Source organism: Mesocricetus auratus, unplaced genomic scaffold (genome assembly GCF_017639785.1).
Source record: "Mesocricetus auratus isolate SY011 unplaced genomic scaffold, BCM_Maur_2.0 Super-Scaffold_100008, whole genome shotgun sequence".
In the NCBI taxonomy this organism is placed as follows: Eukaryota; Metazoa; Chordata; class Mammalia; order Rodentia; family Cricetidae; genus Mesocricetus; species Mesocricetus auratus.
Window position 1 is genome coordinate 79,388,408 of NW_024429192.1, and position 15,497 is coordinate 79,403,904.

The following is a 15,497-nucleotide window of genomic DNA, read 5'->3' on the forward strand; positions in this document are numbered from 1 at the left end:
TCATTTTAATTTAATGATTTAAACTATTTATTTATCATTTGTGTGCTTGTGAGAGTTTATGGGCACCTTGTATGTGTAGATGCTCATGAAGGCCAGAAAATGGTATCAGATTCCCTGGACCTGGAATTACAGGTGGTTGTGAGCTGCTGGTTTTGGTGCCCAGAACTGAATCTGGGTCCTCTGCAAGATCAGTAAATGCCGTTAGTCACTGAGATCTGTCTCCAGCCTAAACGCCTTTTAAACATATTATGACATTGTTCATTTATCACAATGGCCTAATATTTTTAGGACGCTTTTATCATTATTAAAAGAAACCTTGTATCTATTAGTGGTTATTCTTTTGAAGAAAATATTTCTTTGGAAGATTATTCAGTTTTGTGTGTGTTTGTATGCATGCATGGTGCATGTGCACATGCATGTATGTGGGCATGCACACCTGTGTGTACAAATGGATGCTGCAGAACATCAGGAGTTCTGATTATCTCTTCTTTACTTTGAGACGGGATCTCTCACTGAGCCTGAGACAGGGTCTCTCACTGGGCCTGGAACTGGGCTGGCATCCATCAAACCCCTAGACACTGGGATTACAGGACTGAGCATCCTGCTTGGCTTCTTACATGGGTGTCAGAATCTGAATTCAGGTCCTTTTGTTTATACAGCAGTCCCTCTCCACTGAGTTATCTCCCCAGCCCCCAGTAGCAGCCACTTATGATTTCTAAACCGTCCTCATCTGCAATCGCTTTCTGTGAAAAGCCTGCTTTCTGTCTGTGGCTTTGCGTATGCACAGATTCAAAATATACAATCTTTTGTGGACAGCTTTTTTTTCATACTATTTTCAAAGTTTTTCCATTTTGAAGCAAGTATCAATCTGCCCTCTCTCCCTCTCTTCTTTCCTCCCTTCCTTTCAAAACAGCTTTCTTTATTGGGCTAATAATTCATGTGCCATGTGATTCATCTTTTTAATGTGTACAGTTCAATGGTTCACAAACTGTGGGACCGTCACCACAATCAATTGAAAACATTTTCATTATTTCAAAAAGAAATCTCAGCCATTCATTTCCCTCCAATACCTACATTCCCAGCTCTTGGCAACAACGAATGTACTTTTCTGTTTCCATGGCTTCTAAGTTTTGTTTCTCTGGCTGTGATAAAATACCCTGACAAGACAACAACTTAGGGGAGACAGGGCTTATGTTAGCTCAGGATTCTAGCTCACAGTCCATCATTGCAGGGAAGACAAAGCAAGGATCTGAAGCAGCTGGTCATGTCACACCCACAGTTGAGAGCAGAGAGAAATGAATACATGCATGGGAGGGCTCTGCTCATTTTATCTACTCTAAGTCATTTCAAAACCCAAGCCCAGGGAATGGCTCTTCCCACAGCAATTCATGTGATTTAAGCACCTTGCTACTAGATGCAACCACAGGTCAAGCTGATGTAGACAGTCCCTCATTGAGACTCTGTTCTTAGGTGATTCTACACTGTGTCGATCATTAAAAGTATCAACACATACTCATTTGATTTTTCTATACAATAGAATCATAGGATTTCCAGCCTTCTGTGACCTGATTCTTCCACTTAGGACATCATGTAGGCACTGCCTCCAAAACTGTCAATCAATACTGGGGAGTCAAAGGAGACTCTGCATTTGATTTCTAGAATGGGCATAGTAATGCCCACTTGCAATCCCAGCTCTGAGGTGGCAAAGACAACGAATCCTTGAGGCTCATTGGACAGTCAGCCTTGACTACTTAGTGGGTTCTAGACCAGTGAGAGACTCTGTCTCAAAAATCCCAAGGTGGACAGAACCTGAAGATGACACTAGTGTGCACACAGGTGCACCCCACACAGGTGAACACACATGCATTGCCAAGTGGTTGTCCCTTGTGTTGGTTGACAGTTTGTTTGCCTCTTGATGCACCAATGGGTGTTTGAGTTCTTTCTACCTCTTGAGTAATTTTATGAACAAGGCTGCTTGGTACATGCACGGATGGGATTTTGTGTGGATATACGCTTTTTATTGCTTTGAGTAGATACAGAGAACTGGAAATTCTGAAACTATGGGAATTCCATTTATAAATACTTTGTGTATATGAGTGTGTGTGTATGTGACATATATGCTTGTATGTGGGTACACACACACACACACACACACACACACTCGTGGAGGCCAGAGGAGGATGTTGGGTGGCCCACTTTGGCACTCCCTGCTGTATTGCTTTGAGACAGGGTGTGTCACTGACCCTGGAGGTAGACTGATGGTCTGCAAGTCCCAGTGACCTTGCTGTCTCTAACTCTGCATCACAGCTCCACCTGGTTTTCTATGCTCAAGCTGGGAATTGGAATCCAGGTTCTTACGTTTTCACAGCAAGCACCCTTCCATACTGAGGAAGGAATGTAGGCGTTACATTTTGAGGACCTGTCATAGTGTATTGCAAAGCAAGGAGAAACATTTCTCATTGGTGTTAGACAGTGTGCAAGACTTGTCATTAGACATCTGACTTGGAAGTATTTTCTCCTGTTTTGTCAATTATCTCCTCACTGTCTATAAGACTGTTTGGTGCATATGCTTTTAATTCTTTTGTAAAATTATGCGTTTTTTATGTGTGTGTATATGTGCGTGGGTGAGTGTGTACCAGGGCATGCGTGTGGAGGTCAGGGGACAACATGGGGTAGTTGGTTCTACTTCCACCATGTGGGTCCCTGATATTGAAGCCAGGTTGACAGGCATGGTGGCACATACCTTTACCTGCTGAGCCACTTCTCTGGCCCGTAACTTTTAAATTCAGGTGTAGTCCCACTTGTTGAACATTTTCATTTGTACTTCAGCATTTATAAAACAGTCTAATAGCAAAGCAGTGAGAACTTACTGTTTTTTGTTGCAGTTTTATATTTAACTTTTCTATGATCCATCTCATTAAACTTTGTTTGTGGCGTGAGGTTGGGACTTGATGCTGCTATTGTGATAAATTCTCTGACAAAATCAACTGGAGGGGAAGCATCTGTCCTGGCTCATAGCTGGAGGGACCATTTCATCATGGTGGGGAGGCATGGTGGAAGGAGCAGCTGGTCACGTGACATCCCACAGTCAGGAAGGAAGGAATGAGCAGGAAGTGAGTCCCGACTATAAAGCCTCAAGACCTACCTCCAGCTATCCACCTCCTCCGTCAACGCTGCACTTTCTAAATGTTCTACAGATTTCCCAAACAGCATCGCCAGCTGTGCCACGTGTTTAAACCCTTGAGCCCTGCGTGGGGGGGGGCACTTCACATTCAAGCCACAAAAGGATGCAACTTCATTTTTCCTTCCTTCCTTCCTTCCTTCCTTCCTTCCTTCCTTCCTTCCTTCCTTCCTTTCCCTTCTTCCCTCCCCCTCCCTCCTTTCTTCTTCCTCCTCCTCCTCTTTCTAGATGAAAACTCTAATTTTGAGTATGTGTGCATGACTACATATGTAGATCTCTAGTTACCAAGAATGTTTTGGTGAAAAATCTAATCTTTCCCCTATTGAATGACCCTGATACATGAAAACAAGCTGGTTAGTGCCAGTGTTTGTTCCTGGGATCTTAATGCCATTGCACTGATCTATATTTTTATGTACTACATCATCTAGGTTCATGTAGATTTGTAGTAGATATTGACTTTGGGAAATAGGAGTTTTCCAATTCTTTCTTTCTTTCTTTCTTTCTTTCTTTCTTTCTTTCTTTCTTTCTTTCAATGTAGCTTTGGCTATTAGGTGTCCCTTTACAATTTTAGGATCCATTAGTTAGTTTCTTTGATGTACCTGTTGTGTGTATGCATGAATATACGTATGCATGTGTGCATGTGTGCATGTATGTGTGTGTGTGTTTGTATAAGTGTGTGAGTGCATGTGCATGTGGAATCTGAAGCTAATGTTTGGTGTTTTTCTCAGTTGCTCTCCACTTAGATTTTGGAAGAGTCTCTCAGTGAACCCAGAGCTCACCAATTTGGCTAGAATGACCAGTGAGCTCCAGGTATTTGCCTGTCTCTGCCTTCCTAGTGCTGGTGTTACAGATGTGCACCACTCGCTGTGCCTGGCTTTTTAGGTGTGTGATGGGAATTGACTTACATGGAACTGAACCATCTCCCCAGGCCCTTGCCTGTCAATTTCTGCAAAAGCTAGCTGGTATTCTGATAGTGCACCCACTGAGTGTGAAGAGCAACTTGGAGGCTGTTGCTGTCCAAAAAGATCAAGACTCCTGATCTACATCTTCTTCAATTTTTTTCAGCAAGGGTTTACAATTGATGGTGTATGATACTGTTTGGATGTCAAATATCACCTAAAGGTCTGTCACTAGGGACATAGGGTTCAGAAAATCACCAATCTCTCCCTCTCCCTCTTTCCCTTCCTCTCACTTTCTGTTTCTCTCTCCTTCCTTCTCTCTCTGTCCTTCCTGACTTGACATTCTCTTTCATCATGATGTGATGTCCTCATCAGAGGCCAAAACCAGCATGCCACCTGATCTTGGACTTGACTCTTTAGGAACGTGACCTGCTTTTACATCAAAAGCATCATGTATCAGGGAATTTCATTACAATGTCAGAAACCTCACTAATACAGCAAGTAAATCTTGCATTTCTTTGTTAAATTTATTCCTGCATGCTTTTATTATTCCAATGATTATAAATGGGCTTTACTTTCTTAACTTTATTTGAGGAATGTTCATTGATGGTGTACAAATACACAATTGATTTTCATGTGTTGACTTTAAATCTTTAATTTTACCCAGTAATGCTTTATAGTTTACAGGGAATGTTATAGTGTAGATGTTGAATGCCACTCAAAACTCTGTATGTAAAGACATGGCCCTCAGAGTGTCACAGCTGGTGGCAGGGGGCTCTAGCCTTTAGGAAGCTCATAGCATTTGAAATCATTTACTAGTTTGAATAGTTTGAGTAGGGGCTTTATGATTATTTATGTGTAAGATAATGTAATGCCATATACTTTTATTTAGGTCTTTCCAAACTAGATACGTGTGTGTGTGTGTGTGTGTGTGTGTGTGTGTGTGTGTGTGTGTGTGCGCGCACATGCGAGCTAATGGATACAGTTTTGTAGTGCTGAGGATTGAACCCAGGCTCTTGAACTTTCTAGGTAAGAATTCTACCACTGAGCCACACCTCAGCCCCTCAATGGGGGATTCTAGGCAGTTGCTCTACCACTGAACCATACCCCAGCCCCTCACTGGGGGATTCTAGACAGGTACTTAACTGCTTTAACTGCTGATTCATGTCTCCTGCTCTTACTAGGAGATTCTAGACAAGCACTCTACTTTTCCCACACTGCAGATCGTTTGTCTTTATTTCTCCTTCATACCTATTTTCTCTGCCTAGCACCTAAGTACATAGAAGTGGAAGAATGAACACTCTTGTCTTAGGGGCAAAGCATCCCGTCTTTACCAAGTAATATGATTCATGATTCTCTCTCTCTGTCTCTCTGTCTCTCTGTCTCTCTGTCTCTCTGTCTCTCTGTCTCTCTGTCTCTCTCTCTCTCTCCTAGATGTCATGTCATTTATTAGACTCAGGAAGTTTCCTCACATTCTTGGCTTGTTGACCATCACTGTCATTAATGGCTCATCGATTCTGATTTTGTTAAATCAGACTTTCCTGCATCTATTGAAATGATCATGTGGCTTTTAAGATTCTATCAGCGTAGTGTGTTCCATGAACTGATTTTCAGATGTTAATTAAACCTTGCACCCCAAGGAAGAATCCCATTTAGTCTCTCTCTCTCTCTCTCTCTCTCTCTCTCTCTCTCTCTCTCTCTCTCTCTCTCTCTCTCACACACACACACACACACACACTACTTGATTCAATTTCCTAGGTTTAAAATAAAGAGGATTTCTGCATTTGTATTCATAAGAGTTATTTGTCTGTGGTTTTTTTTTTTCCTGAGATGTCTGGTTCTGAGTTCAGGGTCATTCTAGCCTGATAGGAATGTCTTGGGAAGTATTCTTTCTTGTTCAACTTTTTGAAAGAGTTTTTGGAGAATCAGTATTAAATTTTCCCTTGCTAAGTCAAGTTTACAACTAAAGACATGTGACATGTGAGCATAGGTCTCTTTTTGTGTGCAGGGGTTATTTGTGTGTGTGTGTGCGTGTGTGTGCATGTGTGGAAGTCAGAGGTCAGCCTTAGGTGTTGTTCCTCAGGTACCATCCACCTTATTTTGTCTTCCAAGTGAGTTGGGATGGATAGCCAGCAAGCACCAGAGGTCCCCATGTCTGTCTCCCAGCTCTGACATTACACGGCACCAGCTTCTTAGCTTTTTTTTTTTTTAACATGACTTCTGGGTATCATACTCAGGCCCTCACATAAGCATGCCAGGCACTTTCCAGATGGAGTCATTTCCCCAGACCCGTTGTTATTATGATGGGATCACTCTTTTTACTTGCCATGGGTCAGTTTATATGCTCTGTCTTTCTTGAGATAGTCATGGTCATCTTTGTCATTCTAGGAATTTGTCTCCCTCAAGTTGTCCTGTTTTTTGGTGACAGTTTCTTATGGCTTCTGCCCCAATTCCTTTTATCTCTGTAAAGTCAGATATAATACCCCTTCTAGTCCTGATTCTAGTAATCAGGGTCATCCCTTTTTTTTCTTTCTTTTTCCAGTGAAGCTGAAGATTTGTCAAGAGAGCCATCGCAAGGGCTGGTGGGATGGCTCAGTGAGTAAAGTGCTTGTTGTACAAGCATGAGGACTTGAGTTCAATCCCCAGATCCCACTAAAAATCAGAAGTGTGGGCTGTAATCCCAGTGCTGGGCAGGTGGAGAAAGGAGATTCCCTAGGGCTGAAGTGGTGAACTCCAGGTTCAGTGAGAGACATTGTCTCAAAGGAGATGGATAGCATCCCTGAGCATGATAACTGAAGTTGTCTTATTCATGTGCCTGAAAACATTTATGCATACACACACATACACACACACACACACACACACACACACACACACACACAAACAACAACAAAACCCAACCACTCCAAGTGGGTGCCTTGCTCCCTGTGCCACTTGAAGCTGGCCCTCTGTGATGCACAACCCAAAGTCCTGAGCTGCAAGTGTTTGACTCTGCAAAGACTTGCTGGGCAGAGAGCTGCAAGCCAGGCGCTGAGAGCTTACATCTCAGGGGCTCAGTCTAGGGAGCATGGCTTCCTGCTCTTCAGAGACACAGCATGTGTGAAACCATTCACGGGTGCTTAGTGTCATAGGGATGCTTCCTGAGGCGCCCTGTACTTGACAGGGGGGCAGTCAGCAATGCAGGAAATGACTAGGGTGAAACCGTCCTCCTTAAGCAGACATGATGGGGACCGCCAGCCTTAGAGACAAGGTTGTCACAGACCTGCGGTGTCATGGGAACTGATATATCACAAGCATCCTGTGTCACGTGTGGCTCAGCCACCATGGGTCAAGAGATGCTCTGAAAAGACAACCAGTTTGTGAGATCCAGTGAGTGCCATGGTTCGTCCTGGAGGGGCTCAGAGTTCCACAGTGAGAGTCAGTTACTGACACAAAAAGCCACAAGACTATGCCCTAGTAGCCTACTGAGGCCTGCAGAAGGGAAATCACAAAACCTACGGAAGTGGCACAGTGCTCCATGTATCATGTTTGAACCTTCACAGAAGTTACTCATTTAAGCCATGACAGGTGATTTATGTCTGATATCCTAGCCATTCAGGAGTCTGGGGCAGGAAAAGCACAAATGAAAGGCCTGCTTGGGCTACACAATTAGTTCAGGGTGAGCCTGGGCAACACAGAGAGACCATGCCACAAAATAAAAAAATAAAATAAAAAGGGATTGTAGGTATGGATTAGTGGTAGAGTACTGCCTAGAATCCCTCAGTGAGGGGCTGGGGTGTGGCTCAGTGGTAGAGCATTTACTGTAACAAGCATGAGATCCTGTGTTCCATCCTCAATACTCCCTTCTCCCAAATAGAGAAAAATCAGGATGATGGCTCCTCCTGAGGGAATGATCCAGCCAGATGTGATCCTGGAAGGGTATCCAGAGGCCATCATTGAATCAACTCCAGATCACAGTTGGTGACACAGCAAGTGTGTTTTTTCATTGTTGTCTCGTATGAATATTATATATACATTTTTAGTATGTACAAAATAGTTCACAGACAAGGATTATGGGTTAGTCTCAAAAGAATCAAACATCACAGACTCAATTTCTAGTTTACTTCTCCCTCTGGATACTATTACTGAGTATGGCCCATGCTTTTCACCTGGGACCACCCTGGTGAATTTGTTGAGTTTGTGTGTTACGTTTCTTTGAAAGCATCCTGCCTTCACATGCTCCCTCAGATACAGAGATTGGATTTTCACAGCCTATGAGAGTGTATGGTTTGTGTTTAACTTGCTTGAGTCCTGGCTCTGCCAAACCTGACTTAACCTTCACAGAGTCTGGTTTCCAGTTGAGTCTAACCCTGGACCACAGCTGTCATCTTCATCAAGGAAGTATATCCCAGGAAGACCATTTCCCATCACACAAACCCCATCACAGCTGCCTGGCTTCTGGCGGCCTCTTCTCTCTTCCCTTCCCTTCCCTTCCCTTCCCTTCCCTTCCCTTCCCTTCCCTTCCCTTCCCTTCCCTTCCCTTCCCTTCCCTTCTCTCCCTCCCTTCCTTCCTCTTTCTTTTTTTTCTTTCTCTCTCCCTTTCTTCCTTCATTCCCCCCCCCTCCTTTCCTTTTTTTGAGACAAGGTCTGTTTGTGTAGCTCTGGCTTTCCTAGAACTCACTCTGTAGACCAGGCTGGTCTCAAACTCAGAGATCTGCCTGCCTCTGCCTCCTAAATGCTGGGATTAAAGGCGTGTGCCATCACTGCCTGCCTCCAGCCTCTTTCATTTACAGTTTTAATCATGTGGCTTCCTCTCATTGTTATAATAACCATTCAAATACTGATCTTAACCAGGCATGACGGTGCACTTGTGATCTTAGCACTGGGGAGGCAGAGACCAGAGAATCACAGGTCTGAGGCCAGCCAGGGCTGGCAGCAATCTGTATTTAAAACATACCTTGGGAACTGGGGAGACGACTCAGTCAGTAAAGGGTTTGTCTTGCAAGCATGAGAACCTGAGCTGAGATCCCCCGAATCTATATAAAATTCTGGGCATGGCCCACACATCTGTAATCCTAAAGGTGGGAGGCAGAATCAGGGGGGTCCTTGGAACCCTGAGGCTAGCCAGCCTAGACAAAGGGGTGAATTTCCACGCCAGTGAGAATGCCATCTCAAGAGATGGAAGGTGACTGAGGACCAACACCGAGGTTGTCCTCGGACCTCCACATGCATTTATACACATATGTAGTGATACACACACATGCACACCCCCACATCAAAACACACATGTAAGTACATACACACAAATAAAAATTAAAAGAAGATCTTGATTTTGACCTGTAAAGGCTTCTGTAGATTACTTCCTGCCAGCCTCATCATAAAGCACACGCCAGGCATGCTGGGCTTTCCTTTATGTGTCCGCAGACTTGTGCTTTCCTTCTCCCCTACGTGAAGTCTTAGGTCACCTCCGTGTGATGGTTAATATCGACTGTCAACTTGAATAATTTAGGAGTCAAGTCCCTGGGATCACCTGTGAGAGGTTCTCTAGATGAGGCTAATTAAGGAGGGAAACCCCCTCCCCCAAATGTGGGCATCAGCATCCCTGAGGCTGGGGTTCTTGACTGAATAGACAGAAAGGGAAATCAAACTCAGGACCAGCATTCATTTCTCTTGGCTTCCTAACAGCAGCTGCCATGATGAACTGTGCCCTCCAATAATGAGCCACTTTGTTAGGCATTTTGCCAAGCAACAGGAAAGCAACTACTTACTCCACATCTTAGATTTTCGATATAAAGGAGATAGTACAGTACCTGGCATATGGTCGGTGTTCTGTAAACAGACCCGTGGAACTATTAACTAGATCTGATAGTCACACTTTCTGGCTGTGTGGTGTCCTTCTCCTTTGGGCCAGTCTGTCGTTGGAACTGGACTGGATATGGCCAGAATCTGAAAAGAGAAAGATTGTTAAGCTGGAACAAGGAAGGGTGGGGGCAGGGGAGGAAGGAAAACATTCAAGAATCTAAAAGGTTCTCTGCTGGGAAATGAAAGCCTAAGTGCCATCTCTCTGGGGGACAGTGTTAGGCTCAGAGCACCATGAGCTGCAGGAGGTTAGTGCTAGACACTCATTGGCCACACCCACATACTGAGACTTAAGAGGATGGAGAGGTGGGCAGGTGGTAGCCCTGGGGTCACTTGCAACCTGTGTGGGAGTTGTTCAATCGACCTGCAGAATGGAGATGTTCTACTCAGCTACAGATTCATTAGGTCCTGGGCAGGTAGCCTCCTTCTGACCCCCAAGACTTCCCTTCACTATGAATTACATCTTTGGCCTCCAGTCTGCTGTGGACTTGGTCAAGAACATGTCACAGTGCACACACTCTGTAATTTCCCAAAGGTGGTGTTTCTCATGGTGACTGACATGGGCATTGCTGACCTTGTCATGCTGGGAGCCCAGTGGTGGCTGTGGTTATTTTTTTTGGGGGGGGAGACAAGCTCAGCTTTCCTTCTGAGAAAACAGGTCCAGAAAAGGAGAGAAAAGTTAGGGTTCAAAGCCAGTGAAGGTGAAGAGAGGATGAATGCCTGCTCTTACAGGTTCCTAGAACCCCAGGGGACCATGGGCTATAGCACCATGTCCTTTCTTCTTTCAAGTGACAAGGACCATGAGACACTAAGATATAATCAGGAGCCTGCTTAGTTTGAGCCTTGAACATTAATCACTGGTGACATTGGTTCTCCCTGGATGTCTGAAGCTGTCCCCGCCAACATCTGGCAGCTTGGGATAGACTGTCAGAGGTCTTTGGCTATGGGATGTGGAAGGACCGTGCATCTCTTGAAGACAGTGCCTCTTTGTTCCCTCCATGGTCTTTCTGCTGTGTAGCTGGGATAGGAGCAGACACATATCTTCCCCGGGATGTAGCTAGTGATGAGGAAAGAGGTGATCTGAGATCTGAATGTCTCATGGGAGACGAGGAAGCTACAGGCCGGTGAGCAAAGGGATTGGCATTCTTCCACACACATTTGTGTATGTGTGTCTTCATGGGTGTTCGCATATATGCGCATGTGGAGGCCAGAGGTCAACCTTGAGTGCTGTTTCTTAGGAGCTGGCTACCTTAGTTTTTGAGATAGGGTATTTCAATGGCCTGGGTCTCGCTGATTAAGCTTGATGGCCTTGTGAGTGAGTCCCAGGGATCTGTCTCCCAGCACTGAGATTTCAAGGACACACCACTATATCCAGATGTTTACATGGCTGCTGGAGCTTAATCATAGGTCTCCATCCTCAGGCCCTACATGTACCTTTTCTTTAGAGGACATGTGTTTCTTTCTGCATTCACAGAAGAGGTTTTTCAAGGATTTATTTTTAGTTATAAGAAAAGTTTAATTGTAAGAATGAGAAAACAGGTTTGTGAGTTTTGTATTATCATCCTTCTTTGTTTTTCTACCTTTCTGCCTTACTAATATCAATTGGGGAAAATGAGGCACAGGGCTGCCAAAAGGGAGGCTGGGAATTTTAGTTTGGGTCTTGTAAGTTTGATTATAGCCTTGAGAACTTGGTCCCAAAGCCGGGGAAATTTTAGGATTCTGCTTTGATAAATTGATTTCTTGATTGCTTTTGATATTGACTTTCAGGCACACTCAGTGATGGAAATTGCCACCCCTAATACTTACAGACAGTTCCTTGTGTGTCAGTGTCTGTGATGGATAATGTAAACTGTCACCTGACTGGATTGAGGAAGACATATAACTTTAGAGAGGCAAACCTCTAAGTATATCTGTGAGGGCAGCTCAAGGAGGATTAGTTGAAGAGGGGAAAGTCACACTGAATGTGTATGGCACTATCTCATGGGCTGGGGTCATAGGTTAAACAAAGAGAGGAAAAAAGGAGAAATTGATGTGAATGCTGGCTTTGCCATCTCCCCAAATCCTGATCTTCAGGGATGTGGGCAACTAGCCTCCTGCTGTCATGTTTAGGAGCCGTTCCACCAGCATGGCTTCCCAGCCTCGAAGGACTGTATCACCTGAACCATGAGCCAAGAGAAACCAAGCCTTCCTTGAGTTGCTTCTTGTCAGGTGTGTTTGGTCCACTGAACTGATAAAGACAACTGAACTGCTTGGGGAGTGATGGTACATTGTCACCTTGGCCATCTTAGGGCCAAGGAAATAAAAGCTGGTTACATCAGTATGAAGAGAGAATGTGGGTCTAGGTCTGTCTGATTTCACTCAGCTATGTAGTCTCTGGAACTGGTTGTAAAAGGGTTAACTTTTTAAAATGATTATGACCAGAAATTATGCAATGACTATGTTCCTATATAAGTTCAGGCCAGACTTAAATCAAGTTCTCAGATGGCCTGTTTGGGCTGGTCCACAGGGAAGGCCACCAGATCACAGGTAAAATTCATAAACATTTTTTTTTGCCTCCCACCTAAGGATAAATAGAGAGGGCACCAAGGGAGGATTAATATAGCATCTCTACATTAGACAGAGTCCAAGACTCAAACTGATAAAAGACAGCTGTAAGAAGGGAACAATGAATACAATAAGAGAAAAACTTGAAAAACAAACAACTGACCAGGCTTCCTTAATACAGGTTTGTAATCCCAGACTCAGGAAGGCTGAGGCAGAGGAGGACCATGAGTTACAGACCAGCCTGGGCTATAGAGTGGGGCTCTGTCTCAGAAAAAGTTGGAGAAGGAAGATAAGAAAATCAAGGTCAATGGCAAAGGTCTAAGGATGAACACAAATCCCAGAAAGAGAACACAGATTGTGTCTCCATTTTAGCAACCTTCAAGGACAGAAAATAAACCAAGGAATAATGTAGAGATATCTCAGAATGTATGAGCACCAACCTGATTTGAAGGGTCTCTAGAATGCTTACTGCAATGACCGGCGAATACCTTGTCCTCAGTATGCCATTCTGAGATTTCCCATCACCAACAACTAAGAAAAGATCCTGGAATCTCCGAGAAGGAAAAATTCTTGTTTCCCCACTGAGGGGAAGAAAGTGTGATGTGTCGCACGGAAGCTGAAACATGGTGGGGCAAGGGCTTCACTGAGTTTTAAAGAAAATATCTTTAAATTTTGAGCACCCGAACTATTTGTCATATATGAAAATAAGATGGATGTTTTGGTTTACTCTCTGTTGCTGTGACAAACACCATGACAAGTAACTTGGGGAGGAGAGGGTTTATTTGGCTTACACTTCCAGATTGTAATTTATCATTAAGGGCAGTCAGAGCAGGATCTAAAGTGGGAACTTGAAGCAGAAACCATGGAGGGATGATGCTTGCTGGCTTGCTCTTGACCACACTTCTTGTATAGCTGAGGATTACTAGGGAATGGTGGCACCCACAGTGGGCTGGGCCCTCCTACATCAATTAAGGCAATCAAGACAATCCCTCACAGACATTTCCACAGATCAACCTAATAAAGACAATTGCTCAGGTGCTTCTAGGTTGTGTGGCATTGATAGTTAATGCTAACTAGGACAAGTTGACATTTTTCATAAAGTCAGAATCTTTACTTTTTGTGTGCTTTTTATTAGGCAGCCCTAGAGGATCTTCTCTAGCAGAAGGAATGAATAAAGCAACAAGGAGGAAGATGGGGGCTCTGGAGGCAAAGGGTCTCAGTAGGGAAAGCAGTCAAAACTTCAACAGGCTGCTGGGGAGACATACTGAACAGTTATGTGATACATCTCATTCCTGGGAAGTGATACTATCAGGCAATTGACACACCTGAGAGCTGAATTAGAAAAATTAATGGTACTTAAAAAACCCAAAACAAAAATTAATAAAAGCCCCCAATAGATGGGAAAAGTCACTGTTGACTTCAGCAAAAAAACCCACAAAGTCCAGTCACAACATACTTATGAAGCACAGTGTTTACCTAAGCACCACAGACGTTCTAACACTGACAGGTATGACATAATGAGGTGTGGGAGTGAAGGCTAAGTGTTGGGAATGGGTGTTTGTAAACAGAGCTTATTGATATATTCATTTTAAGACATCACTAACCACCATATTGTTAATAGTGAGGATTTAGCCCACAGTCCTATGCTGACCATGCTGCAGTTTTGGCCAGCTGTTCCCAGCTGCTTTGCTTTTGGACTAGGACTTTCTCAGTAGCTCTCTCCAATGATATCATTTTCATCTTGAGCACCCATTGTCTTCTTACTGCTTTATTCATTTATTCTGTTGGAGCATATCCTATTGGAGGCTCAGAGACGTCTATATTCCCAGTAGAACATACCACAGGGCTTTCCTCTTACTACATCATCAATATGCATTTGTAAGCCAAGTTAATAAAACAAATATCTTATCTGGAATAAAATAAACAGTAAGATTACTATTATCTCAAGTCCAGAAAACTCCAGGCCTTTCAGAAAATTTATTTTTAGTGTGTGTGTGTACATGCAGGTGCCTGTGGTGGCCAGAAGAGGGCAGCTTATATCCCAGAGCTGGAATTACAGGTAGTTGTGAACTGATGTGGGTGCTGGGAACTGAACCAGGATCCTCTACAAGATCAAGCAACACATACATACTCTTAACTGCTAAACCATCTCTCCAGCCTGGAGGAGCTCTTTTGTACGACCAACATCTGTTTCTTATCTCCAAGAGCCAGCCCAACCAAAAGCCTTGGAATCAGATATGGGGCAGCAGTTAGTGAGTTAAATGCATGTCTCTTAATTGGTTTTTGTGGGTGATTGGAGTGAGTGGCCTGATACACAGGGTTTAATTATTCCAATGAAATCCTCACTTAATCAAAAGGGTTCCTGGAGAGAGAGAGAGAGAGGAGAGAGAGAGAGAGAGAGAGAGAGAGAGAGAGAGAGAGAGAGAGAGAGAGAGAGAAGAAAATGATTTTTAAAAGGATTATCTATTGCTGAACGAAAAGACCATAGAGACATTGCTCTGTACCCAGATTCCCAGTGCACACAGCATTCATAACCCCAAGATGGAAGATTTAGCCAAGTGGATCAGACCACCTTCATGACCCACCTTTTGCTCCTAATAATCCCCTTCATTCTTGCAAACAGGGCACTTACAGAGGCAGAGAGGCAGCTGGAAATCTCTCCCTGCATGACTCTCCCTCACTTCCCAGTTACCTTGCTAACTCCTGTCTATCTCATCTAAGCTTGCTCAACCGAAATATTGACAGGATAATGTTTCCCATCAATTAACATGTGTACAGCAATCAACACAGCTTCATGGATACATATTTTGAAAGCAGCAATTATCATTTTAAATTCACAGTGGAGTGGCAGACACTGCCAGCTGCCAAACTTATTCATCCTCTCTTACTTGCTAACAGATCTTCAAGTTTCTCTATGGTATTAACTGAACTCATCTCAGAAACTGTGTTCCCAGCTTCCCTTGCAGCTAGCTGTGGCTATCTGACACAGTTATGGTTGAGTGGGATTTTCTGCACAAGACATCTGTGAATTCTGC

General features: G+C 43.8%; 1 protein-coding gene across 3 annotated transcripts in view; it reads right to left on the minus strand.

The window, feature by feature from the left end:
* Positions 1 to 15,497, minus strand: part of Card11 (caspase recruitment domain family member 11) — a 124,009-nt gene that overhangs the window by 40,252 nt on the left and 68,260 nt on the right. For all 3 annotated transcript variants that reach the window (XM_021232972.2, XM_005079968.4, XM_021232971.2), the window contains exon 2: positions 9,870 to 10,005. In XM_021232972.2, the coding sequence (XP_021088631.1) occupies positions 9,870 to 9,876 (7 nt within the window). In that variant the 5' untranslated portion in view covers positions 9,877 to 10,005. The remainder of the gene's footprint in view (positions 1 to 9,869; positions 10,006 to 15,497) is intronic.